The sequence below is a fragment of the Eleginops maclovinus genome, chromosome 5 (assembly GCF_036324505.1).
Source record: "Eleginops maclovinus isolate JMC-PN-2008 ecotype Puerto Natales chromosome 5, JC_Emac_rtc_rv5, whole genome shotgun sequence".
Classification (NCBI taxonomy): domain Eukaryota; kingdom Metazoa; phylum Chordata; class Actinopteri; order Perciformes; family Eleginopidae; genus Eleginops; species Eleginops maclovinus.
The window spans coordinates 8,579,049-8,597,645 of NC_086353.1; the positions used below are offsets into that span (position 1 = coordinate 8,579,049).

At 39.8% G+C, this 18,597-nt stretch overlaps 1 protein-coding gene and 1 long non-coding RNA gene across 2 annotated transcripts in view; one reads left to right on the plus strand and one right to left on the minus strand.

The window, feature by feature from the left end:
* Nucleotides 1-12,948, minus strand: part of gna12a (guanine nucleotide binding protein (G protein) alpha 12a) — a 16,005-nt gene extending 3,057 nt beyond the window's left edge. The window contains exons 1-3 of the mRNA XM_063884537.1: nt 12,932-12,948; nt 12,217-12,562; nt 7,915-8,133 (exon numbers count right to left, since the gene is read on the minus strand). Of these exons, the coding sequence (XP_063740607.1) occupies nt 7,915-8,133; nt 12,217-12,534 (537 nt within the window). The 5' untranslated portion in view covers nt 12,535-12,562; nt 12,932-12,948. The remainder of the gene's footprint in view (nt 1-7,914; nt 8,134-12,216; nt 12,563-12,931) is intronic.
* On the plus strand, nt 10,597-14,307 carry LOC134865115 (uncharacterized). The gene is made up of 3 exons (XR_010165897.1): nt 10,597-10,651; nt 10,768-10,804; nt 13,678-14,307. It is a non-coding gene; the product is annotated as an uncharacterized LOC134865115 (long non-coding RNA).
* The last annotated feature ends 4,290 nt before the right edge of the window (nt 14,308-18,597 follow it).

Genomic DNA, 18,597 nt, shown 5'->3' on the forward strand with positions numbered 1-18,597 from the left:
CAAGCTTAAAAAATCTGACCACTAAAGCAAGGGTCCTTGACTAAGATAATTCTTGAATGTCCAGACTTTGAGTTAACTGAAACTCAACTTTGAAAAAACAGGTTGACTAAATAAAATACAATTTAACAAGGACAGTTGACCAGGATTCAATTAAGGACATACGTCACGAAATGAAAACTATTGTTAAGCTGTCTGTTTGCAAAGGATTTACCGACAGCACAGTGAACTCAAGTGACTCTGTGAGATGACAGGATCATTGTGTTTATGTGACCCCGGTGCTATCAGTGTGTTGTCTTATAATCACATTTAGTGTGCTTGTTGCATAACTGCCATGACTCTGTAATTCCTCTCAGATCTACACAGCTTTCTCTTTCTTTTATGCCTTACTTTGTTTTTCTAGCTAAATAGATCCCCTCTCATCAAGCTTGTTATCTCTACCAACAAGATATGTATGATATAAAGCATTCATCTGTTTGCATCTTACAATGTATTTATCTTAGTAGTTATCACTACATTAAACAATGCTTAGTGTTATTTCACTGTATAATATTCCAATTTGCATTCTGTTCTTGTATATCTTATTATATTTACATGTTTATAGACTCCTGCATTTACTTGGTCAACATTCTCTGCATTATTTAGCTTATTGTATTGTTTTCTCTTTACATGTATACAGTTTAATTCATCTGCATTACCTACACATTGGTCTTGCAACATAATCTGCACTATTTGATTCTACTCTATTCCTCTTGCAGTATTTTAAGTTTATTAAAACAAATGGAATTGTCTTGTTGTTTTATGTCTTATATAACTATGTGGCATTGTTGGAGGAGCTTGGGACTATGGCCATTTTCATTGCCATAACTACACTTAGCTACTGTGCATATGACAATAAAGCCTTTGAATGTAATTGAAAAATAAAAAATGCGAATACAAATCATGCTTCACTTTTGTAATGTGTCACAATGTGTAAGCGGGTTTGGATAATTCATGTTAAAGTCGGAACAAGACATATTTCTGAAAATAACAAGCCATAAATACACGACAGTCTGAATAGCCCCGGCCTTGGCGGAGTTCTGCGTGCTTATTGTGCCATTAAACGTTTTATTGAAAAAGCTCTGATTAAGCCGCTGTGTCCTGCATATCCGGCACTAAATGGCATGCAGTCAAAGTTAGCTCCTAGCTGGGGAACAAAGTGAAGCATTGGGCATCTTAAGAGAGATGTGAGAAGTATGAAAGAAGACTAAATCTTTGCCAAAAACATTTTTGGAGTGATAGTGTGGTTTAACTGGAATTTGATATTTTCTGTAATGGATTGCACAGCTGAAGAACATTTTTAAGAGGCTGCTAATTGAATTTCACACGGTTCAGATATGAACGGTAACCAGTGGGCATCTGAAACAGCAGCAAAGGTTTGACTAAAGCACGGCGCAATAATTATAAAAGGGTTTTCTGGGAGGTTAAGTAATTTGCTGTAAATGGGCTGAAACTGAAAAATTTGTTTTTGCAATTATTCCTTACACTTTCAGATTTCTGACAATAGTTTAAAGCTGAATCTCCCTCTTCCTCTCTCTCTCTGCATTTAAACACTCACACATTCAACAGGAAACAGCTGTGTGTGTGAAAACAGTGGGGAGAGACATGGGGGAGGAAGGGATTAGCGAGTCAGACAGAACCTAGTTACAAAGACACACACACACACACACACGCACACACACACACACACACGGGCCTTACTACAATACAGCATTATTCCTCTATGAACCTCAGACCTTGCAGATTTTCATCACACTGATCCAACTCAGTTAAATTCATCTGTCAGTCCCTGACATGTCGCGTAACAACCAGGAAACGAGACCCCCATACGTGTGAGACTTGACCCCATGACCTCGCGCCGCTGACCTACAGTGTCACAGCAATAAGAGACACAAAGCCGGCTGCTCTGATTGGTTCAGCTGGACGGAGGGAAAAGCAGGGAGAGGGGAATTCCCAGAGATGAAGGGATACGCAAACAGAGAGACACAGAGACACATACACGTGAGCAGACACGCACACACGCACGCACACGCACACACACACACACACACACACACACACACAGGAGGCAAAAAGCTTAATTTCAAAATTAATAAATGTTATTAGGCTATGGATGAGTTTTAGGTCCTTGTAATGCAGATCTATGACTTGTAAAACTAAAATATAGCTCTCTCCCTGTGTTAGTGTGTGCGTGTGTTTGTGTGTGTGTGTTTCTAGATTTGTGTGTGTGGTTGAGTAAGGCAAGAGGAATGTCTCCATTCATGGTGTGTATGGGCAGATTAGGGGCTTTATTACAGCAAAGACCTGAATAAGCTCACATTCTGCAGTGTGTGTGTGTGTGTGTGTGTGTGTGTGTGATCACAGGTATATGTTTGCCACTTCTATGTGATTGGGTTGCCACATTTGTTTTACTACTTCAGCCTATAACCACAAACTACAATTATATATTTACTGCCTAAGTAGAGACAATAATCATCTTGGGCTGTAACTGATGATTGTTTTTACTATCATCAGTTAATTAGAAATAATTGATCATTTAGTCTCATAAATAAAAAAAGGAGACATTAAATTGTGTTTAAATGACTTCTTTTGTCTAACCAAAAGACCCTTATCCCTTAAGTGATCAGCCCCTTATCCCATCTAAATGTACAAACCAATGTACTGTATACTTTTACTGTTTCAACCGATATCAAACATTTTAGAGAATAATATTAATCAATAAGTCTTCAAAAGAAATCAGCACATTAATCGATAATGAAAATACCCGTTGCAGTCCTACATGTGATATTCATTATTGGCTATCCTGCACATAAGCAAACTCACATGAGTATGCTTGAAAAGAGGAACAGCAGAAAGGGAAACACAACAAAACAAGAGACACTCAAAAAAAGTATTTCCTTTCTGTAAAAACATATCGATTAAGTTTCATACTGACAGTGTTAACTCATCCAGTACAGCAGCAGAGACTTCCATGTTGAAATCTTATATAGTGGACCATATGTGTGTGTGTGCCCAGCATGTGTTTAAGCATTTATGGTTTCTTCACATCTTAGCAGGGCTTCACAGTCTAAACCCTTTATTCAAGATGTGTGTGCTGCCGAAGACTACAGCACCAGTTTACCGTCACAGCTTGATATACAGCCTTGTTGTTGTCACGCAGAAGAGGTTTTGGTGTTTATGTCCTATATCAAACTGTGTGTTATCTGGGTGTGGTGGGAACACAGAACAAGTAAACAAAATCCTTGCTTTCTGTTTGGTTTTCTCTCTCACTATCTCCACTTCTCCCTGTCTGCTCTTCTCTACTTTCCACTCCCTCTCCCTGCATTCGTGCCTGGGAAAAGCTGACTGTGGTATCTCCGGAAAACCTCAGAGAGTGGAGAGAGAAGGGGGGAGGTGGAGGGCGTCTAACTCAGCACATTTACTCCACAGAAGACATTTTGGTTTTCTTACTTTGAAAACAGATAAGGCTAATGTTATCATGTATTTCTCCAATAATCCAAAAATGCCATTATGACAACAAAACCAAAAATGCGAAAGCCGATGTCTCCGCGACACTCAGCTCCCAAGCACATATTCTTCCTGAGTTGTACATCTTCAACCTTGACTGTGGTGAATCAATGGGCCTCGTTCACCAACTAATCCTAGGAAGAGAATTCTACTTAAATCTCAATTATCAGCATCAAGGGGCACGTGCTTTAAATCAGTGTACAATGGGATACTCATAGATACTCAGGTACAAACAGCTTCTCTCAAAAACGTTTCTCTAGAATACATTAAAGAAAAAACTAAGCCTATTCCATATTAAGGAAAGCTTTCAAATGCTTTCAAAATAAAGCTAATGTTATATAAATTAAATAAACACAGAAAGTAGCCCCTGGGTTAGCTGTCATGTCTGGTAAGTGTATAATGATGTGTTCAGGGACAATTTGCCATCTGATCAAACAGCTGCCTGTTCATCCGCACATGCTGCAGTGTGTACAAGTTGTGGATTTAGTTCTTGTGTATGCTGGAGAAGGAGTATTCATGACAGACGGTTTCTTAATATTATTATCCTCCGGAAATGTAAGAAACTATGTGCACTGAGTGTGAGTGAGAGTGAGAGTGAGTGCCACTAGCTGTAGTCACGTTGCCTGAATATATACAAAAAAGAGCAGCATGGAATAGCTATTGATAGACCAACCTGTTTCAGTTCAGTTTCTTGTTGGTTTTAATCATAGAAATAGAATAAGAGTAGAATGCATTTCCCTTTTCAAATCAACATAGTAGGATAGGGACAGCTACAGAAATGTTTTTGTGTAGTGTTACCAAAGAATCATCAGGTCTGATCCTATCTCCTCCCTCAGCCCTGAGTCCTCCTGGTATCAACGGACGTCACCTAAAAAGTGGCTGACTGTGAAAGGCCAAAGGGCTCAAATGGTATAAATAGGAATGGGATAGCACTTTGCAGCAACATCTCACTCCATGTTAACGACAAAACATGTTGTAAACAATTGCAGAATAAACCAGGTGTGTAATTTAGCCTTTGCTTGTTGCATGTGTTTTTTTTAAACACACCCTCTTAAATTCTTATGTGAATCTAATGTTTTTAAGAACTTGTTTACATGCCAGACTGAGCAACAACATGCCGTCCTCTTTGTTTACCTTTATTCCAATGGTTTGAATGTCAAAAGAAATGCCTTTGGGGAATTTCCCATGGCAATGTGTACAGAAGTGAGGACTTAAGAGAAGTGTTCCGAAATAGCTCAAACATTTGACAGTGGCACAGCCCTGAGCCCTCATGGGTTTTCAGATAAAACACCTTAAAGTCCGTAAGTGGGAAGATTGTGATCGGGCCTGTTTGTTGTAGCGGGCTAAATTATAAACCGATTTGGGGCAGGCAGAATTCACTGAGGTGAGGGTTAACGACCAAACAAGAAGTGAAGTAGTACAATGACGGGGAGATTTCAGAAGAGATTTGAGCATTGGCTCACTAATACACATGAGAAAATAGATGTCTATGATAATATTTAAATAGATGTACTTTATTGGAACCAAACTTGGATTTTATTTAGCAAGGAATCAAAGGCCCAGGCTACATGATGATAGAGAAAGGCAAAATGCATCTCTGTGTGGACAGTAGGTAGCAAACAAAGTTTTTCAATTAGTCAGTGACGCACTTTCAGGCACTACTGAGGTGTGTTGTCACAGTAACTAAACATAAATACAACAACCTATATCCATTTTCTTTTGGAACTACACAAATGACAATGTTTTCATTCCTGTTCTACTCGTATATTCTTTCTATGGTTTTAGTGCTTTCATGGAATTTGTTGACAATACCAAAAGCACTGAATATCATCGTCCTTATCCCTAAGCCAGCGCGATGTCTGCAAGGCTGTGCAGCCTAACAGCGCTGGCTTTATCATACAACAACTCCAGATAAGACACAGAGGCAGTCTGACCCAAAGCTGTGCACTGACATCTCACACACACTTACAGTATGTTAAGTGAGAGCGAGACGGAAGTGGCTTCTGTCTGACTCCAGATAGTTGTGTCACTGATAAATGTGTAACAAGGTTAAAGGTCAAATATACAACTCTAAACAGAAAGGAGAGTCGCTCTGTCACTTCCAATAAAGAGCAGAATAAACTAGCCGCTACTGCCAATACAAACTGCAACGAAAACAGAGCAGCTGGTGTCGCCAACGCTGTGAGACATTCGCCGTGTTGACAATGCGGTTAATGATCGCTCAAGTGTCATTAAAAGTCTGTCTGGCCATTCACGGCATGTTTGTAGACACTTATAGAGTGACTTGTAAAACTGAGGGGTTGTCCAGCTGTTCTGTTGTTCACAAATGATCTTTAAATGACAGTAAGTGGCTGCTTTAAATAAGTCTCAGTGTGTGTGGTTCTCTTCAGGCCGCAGAGAAATAAATGAGCGTATATATTTCACAAGAGAGGATCCCATGTTACACTTTCTAGAGATGGACATTTGTATATGTAATGACTCAGCCTTTCCATATTTCTTTAATCCAGCACTGCTTGGTCATGTTTCTGGCCAATAGTCACTATTCTATAGTGTTACCTCTACTTTTTTGTTTCAACCAACTCCTGAGAGATATATCCATCTGATAAGCTGTTATTTGCTACACTATATTGAGTTGTTTTCTGTCTGTTGTTTGTTTGGTGCTTGGCAGGCTGTGTACAGTGAGGGTTTAGAGGCTTGTGGTCAAAGTGAACCCAAAAAAACAAATATTACAAGCTGTGAAACCAGATGAAGACATAGAGCCGAGTTGAACACAGATCCGGTGATAATTCTCTGGGTTTGTCTCTCCAAGCAACCCCATTCATGTACACATAGTAGGTCAATCCATTGTTAATACACAATATGGATTGCCACAGATTTGAGGCTACACTAACACTTAAATATCAAAAACACTTGTCTTATTGGCCTAAATTACAAGTTGGCACAACAACAAACACCTGCCCTCATCGACACATATACTCACATAATATACAACAAATTGCCTTACCTTTTTTTAAAGAACAAAACAAATGTGATAATCAGGTCATCTTCTGTTTTTAGACTTTAAACTTCTCATAATTAAAAATGTACTGCAACTCGCTCAGATATATGGGTGAGTAAACGTGCCATTCTATCAAATTCTGCTTTAAAGATACTTTTCATAACACTGCTTTATTTTCCATCAATTCAACATGACTAGTTATACAATGAAAGGAGGACCAGTGATGGGTGCAGTCTACTGTTTTTGAGCCGCATGTGTTCAATACATTAGAGTTAAAAGGGAAAAAGTATTTCACTGAAATCTACGAGCCGTTTAAGATTGTGTTTGGTGCAGCGCAGCGTGGCAGATGTAACTCCACAGGGCTCCACTTCACCAGCTCCATTTCCAGTCAAGAGAAAAATAATTACCTCTTTGGAAAGTCACCAAACACAAAAAACATGAGCAAGGGAAGTTAGACAGAACACAATAAATATGTCCACAGGCTTCACTCTTCTTTTTCACTGACTTTTTTCTTCAGTTGACAGGTAAAAACATTTCAGATAATATCCAGTTACTTCCTGAAGTTATGAGCATGTCAGTAGGTACTAGCTTTGTGAATCCTGGCTGTAGTAAATTAGTTACTGTGCAGATATCTGCGCCTTTAGACTGGTGACGTCCCTGAAGTTTAATATTTATGCAACTGGGGGTAAGAACTGGTAAACATACACAGTGCACGGTTTTTCTTTTGGCATTTTCTCTCAGCTCACCGCATTGTAAGAAACAGTGGAGAAAAAATGAAGGGGAACAACGGACCTGAGCTGTATACTGTTACAGGATGTTATGTGTGTGAGGACAATTTAATGTGAAGCATCAGATCAGCCAGTGAATAACCAATGAGAGATCATCACACCGACATGTTTAACGCAGACAGTCAGGGGAGTTTTTCTAAATGTATTTTGTTATAAATACATGCATTTTTGGCATGCTATGAAGAGTGATTGAATCCTTACAGTAGACGGCTGCATGAGGACTTTTAGGACTTCATCATGTTTTAAGGATAGTTTAATTTGGGTTAATGTTTATTGTTAGCATAGGTAGATCATCTACCTCAAGGTATCAGCAAAGGCTCCAACCTTTGTAATGGAGTGTCAATACAAGTTTTGTCATTCATCATTCCTGGATATGTGACTGAATCATAAATAAAATATCATTTTCGAGGGAAGTATATCTTTTAAGTGCCAGAAAGATGAAATGTTGCAACCGTACCAGTCTTTGGTTTAGAATTTCCACTTGTAAACATCAACAAAGACTTGGTACAAACTGTCTAATAACCTTGAAGCTACATCAGAGCAAATGAACGAGGAAACTGTCTGTTACAGGGCTAATCTACTCACCAGTTGGAACTCAGAGCGCCGTGCGTAGGCCGCCTGTATGCCGGTGTCCATCCAGAGCGCGTTCAGTGCCATCACGTAAAGCTGAAACTCACTTGGCTCGGCCCCCGAGCCGCCCACACGTCCTTCCCACGACATCACCAGCATGCCCTGCTTCTCGTTCTCGTAGCTCTGCCAGCTGATGCCCAGCTTGTCCCGGGCGTCTACCAGCACTCGCATGCCCTGCAGAAACGCAGCATGAATATGAGCCTGGATGTGGTCAAGTGGAGTAACAGCTGCTTTTTTCTAAAGTCAGCAATTTTGTACAAATATTTCCTGACCACAATGAGGAAATAAAAAATCAAACTGCATGTGCTGCTTCCAGGGGGAAAATGTCAACACAGAGGCTAGTGTTTCGGGTAAACATGGTGTAACTTTAACAGTGAAGCACATATGTCACACACACACACACACACACACACACACACACACACACACACACACACACACACACACACACACACACACACACACACACACACCACACACACACACACACACGGCTGCTGGTGGTTTTCTGAATACAGCCATGTGGACTGATCTGTGTGGGAGGTCTAACCATCACACAGAGACAGATATTCAGTTTTTTTGTATCTGTGTCTCCTTTTCTCTCTTTATAGTTTTATTAGACTCTTTGAATCCATTACTTTTAAGTGTTTCAATTCAGCATTTTTTCTCTGACAGCAAACGTCTATTTTGTGGTACAATTTATATTTGTTACTCACTACATCTTGTCTTTTTAACATGATTTATTTCATCCATTTTGTTCCTTATATTTAGTTACTTACATTTTGAATACTTAACAATTGACTCCATGTGAAGCCATTTTTTTTCGAGCATCTTAAAGTCCAGACTCTGCCTTGTTATTGTAGCACGATTGCTTCATTTATTGATTGAAACATCGGAACATTATCAGTGAAGTATGAACCGTTTCAAAGGTCACAGTAGGTTACGGGATTTGTGTGTGTGTGTGTGTGTGTGTGTGTGTGTGTGTGTGTGTGTGTGTGTGTGTGTGTGTGTGTGTGTGTGTGTGTGTGTGTGTATGACTCATGACTGCTTAACCTTTGTGAAATACTCAAGTCTAGTCAAGTTTATTTAGACAGCTTAATATTGCATTCATGAGGCTTTACAGGCCCACAACATGAACACAGCTGGCAAATGAGCTCAAACCGTGTTAATATAAAGTTCAAAGAAAGATTTCCCTTAAATGTGTAAGAAAAAATAAAAAGATTTGACACTTTATAGATTTCATCACTCATGCGGCCACTATGTGTGGGTGCAGTATGACTGGGATGCTCCTTTGTGACTGAGCAGTGCACTTTTAACTCGGTCCCTCATATAAAACATGCCTTTTCAGAATGGGGGTTTTTGTTATTACACTCGGAGTGAGTAAGACTGACACACTGAATAGTGTTCAACACAAAGAAACACATGTAATCTGACACAACATACGGATCGAACAGAAGCATGTTGTGCAGTAGAATCACTAACGGAGTCACAGTGAGTGGGCTTTGAGTCACATCCTCTCATGTCTATGTAATCATCTACATGTTTCTTTCTGGGAGCCAACCTGAAATTACTAATCTGGGTTTATGTTGCATGCATTCTCTATAGTGTTGTCTGTGTCCTTTCCTGTTTCGCCACATGTTTGTCTGTTTTCCTGCTGGTAAGCCAACCTGTCCATACACATCGTGGTATCTAGTAATTCACTAAGTGTGTCTCAATTCCTGTCATGTCCCTCTCTCCCTTACACTGTCAAAGAAAGGGGAAAATGCAAAAAGAAAGAAAATCTCAAGAATAACATAACAAGTTGTCTGTCCCATTTTGAAGACGCCTCCAAACAGATGGCAGGAAATTACAGCCTTCTTTTGATACATTTGGAAATGAATGAAGTGAGCACCTTTTCCATACTGAAATGAGAGCTAGTCAGTCTTTTATTGGGACGTTCAGGTGATCCTAGTCCATTTATATAGTCAGAAAATGTTCACAAGGCCGATTCAATAGCAAAACTCCTATGGTAAACTCAAGGAAGATTTACCTTTAACCTAGATAACCACCGTACTGAAACTACGTTAGTTATGAAGACTTACTGGAGATAAACATGAAAAAAAGACTTTTTTTACAAGCTGATAAGGACCATGCTAATGCTCCATTAGTTTGTGAGGCTCTAAGTTTTCTCTAAAGGCCACACCTACTGGACTGTGTCCTTTGAAGGATTAAACCTCGGTCTGCCTCGATCTGCTACAAAGAAATGATTGGTACAAAGTGAAGTCTGACCACAAAGTGTTACAGATAAAAAATTAACCACATGTAAAAAAAGGGTTTAAACTTAAAGGGCCACACAAAAAGGTGGAGTGGACAGCAGGCATCAATGCAGTGGCGAGACATATTATATATTGCACATTATTATTCACATGAAAAGTGACTTAAACAGTTTTGCCAATCATCCAACCTTGAAGCTAGAAAAACACTTGGTTTAGAAGTAATGAAAGGCAAACAAGGACAATCACAGAAATAGAAACAGGATAAAACCTCTTATGTTCTACCGAAACGTACAGCTTGTAAATCATTCGAAATCCAGGCTGTTAATCAAACCTAGACTTGGTACACTAGCAGCAGTTTTTAGTTTCACTTCAACGAGAAAATCCCCCCCAAAAATGGAGGATTGAAGGATTGATATGAGACTTATCCATTACTGGAGGTATAATTACCAAGAATGAAGGAGCGGGACCACACGTGAACTCTGCCTCTTTGTGTATTTTCTTTCCGCTTAATCCATCCTTAACTGCCTGCTTTGTTTTCTATCACTATCATTAGGTTCCAATGAAGGTAGAGGGTCCTAGACACACTGTAGGTGAGGCTGATCCTGACACTATTGTTTAGGTAATATCCAACATAATATACAATGCTCAGATTAACTAATGGAAACAAGTCCAGTATATGGTTTCATATGACTCACCAATGGTTAATGCAGTATGTCTGAGCCAGTTTTACACTCGATATAATCTACTGTGTATTCTCAGTGCGATGTGTTGTTTACTACAACTAATTCCTGTATCTTTTCCTTGAGCCCTGTCTTAAAATTGTTGTTGTTTTTATCTCTTTTTGCAATATCACATTATAGACATAAGGGACTGAATGTAATTATAAGATTAAGTGGGGAGTTGATAGAGAAATAGTTAATGAAATTTAAATTAAGTTACATGCAAGCTAGTAATATTGTGTCATTTGTAAAAGATGGAGGAACAATGAACAGCGACAGGGTGTGTCAAAAGATACCAGGCATGTAGTATCATGTTGTATTGGAGAAGATGCCCAAAGCTGCAGCATTTTCAATCATGGGATTTCTTACAATATTTGCCTGCTTGTCATCATGCATTGTGTGTTTTTCAGGAAGTTGAGTGTATGTGAATTGTGTTTTTGTTTGGAGGGGTGTTTGGGGGTGCTATTCATGATTTGGATAGAGACAGTACCGCCACTGTATGCTGGTATTCAGGGGAGGGTATAGTGTACTGCCTCTGCTGTGTAAAAGTGCAGGCTCTTATCATCCTTGTCTGGGCTGTGTGGCACTCAGGGCGGATGTGCTCATCCCTCAGGAATAGTCTGGTATTGTTAGCTGGTCAAGGAGGCCCAGCCATGACAGCAAACAAAGGGAGAGTGCGCACACACACACACACACACACACACACACACACACACACACACACACACACACACACACACACACACACACACACACACACACACACACACACAAAAATATGTACTATGTCAACAAACCTCTCTGTATGTTTGAGTTATGTGTGATTCTCAACGTTTGGGTGAAAACGGCAATTATCAGGACTGCAAATAATGAATATTTCCAATAGAGTAATCTGCTGACTATTTTCCAAATTGTGTGGAGAATCTTGGCAATGTTTCCTTGAAAAATTAACCTAAATAATGAAATTATCAATGAATTGCCTAACAGTTGAGTTGTAGTCAATAAACCTCCAAAGACTAACCGATTAGGCTAATCTAATACACTTTCTGTTCTAGTCTCCTTCAGTTACTCACACATCCTTGAGTCTAACTGACTTATCTAACATGGTTTGACAAGGTACTATACTCAAAGAGAGCAAAAACTGACAAAATATAAACTTCAAAACAAAAACACAAACGCAGGAGTTGACAACACGGATTACATGTGTGTTTAAACTTTGGACTCAGGCTATAAAGTTTGCCACAAGGCCCAAGCTATTTATTTCCCATGAAACTTTTTCTTACCTTCAGTATATTCTCATAGATAGTGTCCCGGAAATCCAGAAGTGCTTTTTTATCAAACTCTTGCCCGTTAATGATGCGCATCTGTTTGAGGAATGTGGACTTTCCGCTCTCTCCCGCCCCGAGTAGAAGGATCTTCACAAGCCGGCGAACGGCTCTTCTCTCCCGGGCGATCATCGCATCTATCTCCCGGCTCCTGCGCCTCGCCTCCCGCTCCTGCGCCGCATCCCTCTCCCGGCTCCCCTCCTTGCTGCTGCCCGGGTCCCGGCTGGCCTCGGCCGGGAGCAGACAGCGGCTCAGGGAGCGGACCACTCCTGACATGGCGAGTCGTGGGAAAAGTTCACCGAAACTTTAGTGGGGAAATGTTCATTATAGGATGTGACCCCAGGGGTGGAAATGACCCAATCTGGCTACATCCAGTTGATAAATAACACGTTAACAGCAGATAATTAAATAAAGTCTACATTTAATTTTAAAGGGCGAAGCCGTTATCTAGTCTCCAACCTGCAGACAACCAGTGTCCATCTTGGTTACACCGCGCCATAAACAAAAATGAATCCGGAATAGAGAGGAGACAAAGCCGGCAAATCTTCCAAAAACTTTGAATGTTTGAGCTAGTCCCGACCTCAGAAGATCTTAAACTGATCAGAAGTCGGTCCGTTTATCCGAAGCAAAACAATAGTAGGAAGACACACACACACACGGGTAGAGCTACTACCTCAACACTCTCACACACAGCCAGTGGTTTATGAACTTGGGCAGCCGAGCAGAGCTGCTCCTCGGTGGGACGGTCAGGCTGGTGAGGGGGCGCCGATGCTCAGCCGGGGATCACCGTCAGGGGGCGGCCAAGGACACAACAGGGAGGGAGAGATACTTTGAGGCAACTGTCTGACACCACCTCAGCAAGCATACATAGGTAGAGAAACAAGCTAAACAAATAGGCCTACAACCACAAAGAAAAAGTACGTATTCAGCCTGTTCCCATTTAAGAATAATGTAAACTGCAGGCTGTTCTGACATATTTATGCATTAATGTAACTGTGTAGGCATCAATCAGCAGAAATGAATTAAAATAATAGTCCCTGGCCCCGGCCGTGGCGTAACTGGCTGGGGCACCTGCACCGTACGCCGGCGACCTGGGTTCGTTCCTGACCCGTGGTCCTTTCCAGATCCCACCCCGACTCTCTCTCCCACTTTCCTGTCACTCTCCACTGTCCTATCCGATTAAAGGCAATAAGCCCCCCAAAAATATCTAAAAATAAATAAATAATAATAATAGTTCCTTCAACATTCATTGTTTATTTAACTAACAATGAATGTTAGTTAAATAAAGCTTTAAAGAAGAATAAAACAGTTAAAATGTAAAAGTAATGAAAGTTGGTTTCTCTTCAATAGTCTTCACCAGAGTCTCTTTTTTCATTGCAATGTCTACATTCTTTCTCTTCTTCCCTGTCAAACTGCCAGACAAGCCAAAGCATCCATGCCTGCACAAACCAGTCCGTGTCCCTGGGAAACTCGCTCAGCCAAGGCAACAGGGGACCCTCTGCCTGAGAGCCTCCCTGCCAGAAAAACTAATCAGCCTCAGGATCCAGGCTTCTTTCAGGGCCAGTTTCACTACAAGAATAATCTGCCTCACACAAACGCCAGTTGGGTCTGCAGACCTCGAGTACTCCAGCAGACTTGTTTCTGCCCACCAACTGTCTGCTGTTACCAAGACGGAGACATGGGGCCAAAATGAGTGGACCCAGCAGAAGCCTGCCAGCTGGAGGAAGAAGACATGGATGTGGAAAGTTATGAGGTTCAGCAGAAAAAATCCTGTTAGATCAATTTGATACTGGGAAACTGATCTGCATTTTGGTTCTTGTAACAGTAAAGCAAGTCTGTACATCTGTGTTTTCAGTTTATGTTGCAATTTAACTTACTCTTTGAATTGGCATGGCATCATCTCATATGTACACTAAACTTTAGCCCATTACATATGTTTGTTCTCCAAAATATCAGCTTAATATAGTCATTATATATTAAATACATTATTTGTATGCAGAGATATGAAGGAATAAATTACAACCCAAAAAGATGCTCAGCATTTGCTAAAGCCAGGAAAGCAGATGTCATCAAATTTAGAGAGAACACAATGTCTGAATATCAATTATTCATCTCTCGAAATGAATATGGGTTTTGGTATAAAATTGGAACAATGTTTTTCTTTACACGATTGGAGATTTTCCTATAAAACCCACAAAAGCAAACAAAAAGTTTGATAAATTAAAGGTTCTGAAACCAAATGTATGATTAATAATGTAAATGACAACGTAAGATTAAGTTTGGAATTCCTAAAACTAAGGGTATATTCATAGCTTTTTAGATTTGATCTAATCATGTCAGCTGACATTGTAATGAAAGAGGACATCATTAAACCAGAGGATACAGTTCTGCAAAATCTGTCTCTGAAATCAGATATTACTTTGAGGCGATTAAAAAGGTTTATGAATAAAACAGCCAAATGGAAAATAATGCCCCATATTAGTTTTCATACTTTATAACCATTTGACAGCTAAAGGAAATTAAGTAATCAACAATGTTATTGTTTTCCCCTTTTCTGACTGTGACAAGAAACAAAGCAGGATAGGTGTTCCCTGTGTGCAAAGCAAGACACACTCTTATCCCTGAGTTTAAATTCACACGCCCGTCAGTCTTCATACAATCTGACTTAAATGACTTTATTTGGATTTTGTAAAGGAAAACTTCCGCAAGCACTTGGCCAGAGCACCAAGAATGCTGAGTGTTTTCTGAAAGCACAGAAAGGAAAATATTTTGGAAAAGGCTGAATTATTTGAACAGCAAAATGTGCTTAGAATGGATATGAGGAAAGTGAAGCCAAAAAAGTTTCCTTAGAATGCATTAAAAAATCCATAATCATCAAACCTGAAGCAAAACAAGTATTGAGTTTAATGTGGAATCATTTACAGAGAAATGTGCACATTTTAAATGTGACCAAATGAGCATTAAATACACAAAATATGAAATGATGTCTTTAAATGAACATTTTTGAATTAGCAAACAGGTATGTCACACAAAGTAAAGTACTACATACTAAACATCAAGTTGCTCTAAATCAACATGGGGAGATAAAGTATTGTGCTTGAAAATAATTTGGCTTGAAATAATGCTGTTTTATGTTTGTATATCTCTGGAAAATAATTCCCTTTTCTGTTCATTATGTTGTGGTGTCTTTATTTTTTGCTATGTATTTTTTAATTGTGTTTAGTGAGCTCTGTTCTTTTGCAGTTCTGACTTTCTCTGGACAGAGGGCGCTGTTAGATCAGATTTGAAAACGGCAAAAACAAGACGCTCCCCCCCCAAAAATCCTTATATTTAACCCTCAGCTAAGACAAAGAGGAAGCGAGGGATGTTCAATGAAAACACGGTCAGCAAGCAAGGTATCAGCAACTAACCAAGAGGAAGCTGTGTCAGTCACGCTCAGAACATTATGCTCTATATTGACTTAATCATATTGTTGTGGAAGACAACACAGAATTCAAAAACTCAGACACACAACATTTAATCTACTAAAATGACCCCCAAGTTTAAAATAAAATAGCAGAGGTAGTCAATAGACAAGATCAGTGTACGAGGAACAGGGATAAGTAAAATGTAAGCACAAGATTAAAATTAATCTAGATGGCAACACACTCTCCTCATGTAATTAGGCTAAAAGCCTTTTCATCAGGCTTGGAACCACACACACACACACACACACACACACACACACACACACACACACACACACACACACACACACACACACACACACACACACACACACACACACACACACACACACACACACACACACACACACACACACACACACACACACACACACACACACACACACACTAATGGACACCATCAGAGTCTGCTTATACCCACTAATATTCTACATTCACCTTTTAACACTGCTGGATGAGGCATCTGTGTGATGGCACCATTGCCTTGGTGTGTACTTTTTGTGTTTGTATGAGTTATTTATATGCTAATGAATCTGGAAGGGCATGCTGAGTGTTGAGACTCAGTGTGTATGTGTTTGTCTGTGTGTGTGTGTATGTGTTTGAGAAAAAGGCAGGAGTCACTTCAGCCAGAGAACAGATGGCGGAGGAGAACCTTGAAGATGCGTGTTACCTTCCTGTTAAAAGTCTCAACAACACAGATCCAGTTCTTGCCTGAACTATGTTTACCCCTCCTCATCCTCTTCCCTGTTATTCCCACTTTACTCTGATGAAATATTGTTATTCAAGCACACTGTCTGGATGCCTGTCTGACTTGAGGTACTTTGGCACAAAACACACCTTTTGTACCTGACTGAAATGCCAAATGCAGCTGTTAGCGATGATCGACAGGCCCACACTCCATTCAGCGCAACATGCTTCTCCTCTTCACTCTCTAATGGCAGAGCTCCTCTTGCTGCTCCATGTCAGAAAAATGAGACCCAGTGGGCTGAGTGGCAGTCAGTTTAGAGGATTTGCAAATTTAGTTTGTGCTTGAATTTGAATGTTCCTTCAATGTTAGAAGACATTGGATGTCAGCCATTTTCAATATTTCCAGTGCGCTTACTCTTCTGCCTTTACTACACACGCAGAGCTATGCAGCGACTGAACACATTTCCAATATAGTTCGAAGACATAGGATTGGCCTTTGAAGTCTGTACTTGGAGTTACAACCCGGCCTGGGGGAAACCTATGCGCAACATGAAATAACAGATTCCCTGTTCCCAAGATTCACTAGCAACAAGGGTTTCGCAGCCCTTTCAAAGGTTAAATTAAATGGTTTAGTTTTAGGGTGGGCAAACAGCAAAACAATAAACAGAAGCAAATTAAAGCTTAGCAACCTTATCTATCTTGTTTAAATGAGAAGAACATCTTCTTAAATGAGAAGACGAATCACTGAAAAAGATGCGAAAATGCTACCTCCCCTACTGAAATCTGGGCTATAGCATAAATTGGCAGATCTATTACATTGCACACAGAAACATTCTTGCTGTCAGTTTGGATGGAAGTGTTGAGGAGAGCCCGCAGGGAGTGATGGAGGCCGGTCTTTTAAACGATGGGTTTGGAGGCTGGAACCAATCAGCTCAGTGGAACAACCTACACTCTGACACAGTCAATCAACATGGCTCACCTGCAACCCGCTACAGCAGACAGAAATGGAGTATATCCACAGCACACGCACATGCACAGAAAAGATTAGACCCAGTGCACAAATACATAGAAAAATATTCACAAGACCTCAGGGAACAAAATGTGTCAAAGACCAAAAAGTGAATTGGATAAAAAAATGTTTTAAAAACTATGCCAACTGTCAGATTAGTTACATTGCGTTTCATGGCAGGGAAGGAAAAAAAGTATTGTCAGATAAAAACAACATTAATTCAATTATTTAATTTCATTTGTATATGGGATACATTGGTCCTCAAATCTCTGCAGTTAGTTAGGTAGCCAAGTGTTATTATATATGATAAACACAGTGGGCAAAACTACACAAATTAGACAGAAATTGTTATAAAATGCTGTTGCCATACTATGTAGATAAACCTCTACTAGAACATCGAGCCTCTAACTGAGAGTAGAAGTCCTAGTGCTGAAATGATTACACCATTACTGTAAATGGTAGTAAGTGGTAGTAAGTAATAGTAAGGAGACAAATTAACCATTTTTGACAATCTTGTAAATGTTTCTGTTTTTTAGAAAAGCAAAAACTCTTAAAGATTCATTAGTTCACGCTTCTGAAATGTGAGGATTTCCTTCATTTCATTTTTTTTTTATTTCACTGCAGTGTAATTGTTTGTGTTGGACTGTTGCTCGGATTAATCAATCAATTTGAAAATGTCCCCTTGGGCTTTATGACATGGTGAAGGGCATTTAAAAAAAATTATTAGCTGATTAATTAATTCATCTGCAAAGTGGATTAGTCAATAATAAATGTAATTGCGAAAACTCACTCGTACTTCCCTTTTGTTGATCACTGCATTGATGTGAATTTGTTTAGATTATAACTAATGATCCAAACATCCAAACTAAACTTTCAATACTTTTCTAGGTGTGGGTCCATTGATTGCCCACAGTGGAGCCAAGGCTTTGGCTGGCAACTTGTATTAATACATTTCAGCACCTGATTTCAACACCTCACCACCCACCAGCTTTTCCTTGTCTGCCAGCCAGCGTTTTCCATTTTACACTTGAGGCATTTAGCTGCCACTCTTATACTGAGTGAATACGCCTGGATGGAATGGCAGCTGAGCGTCAGTTTCTGTATGACTGAAATAATAGGCAGGTTAAAATCATGAATGCAAGGTCAGAGCATTGTTCTTTTACCATACCATTTTCC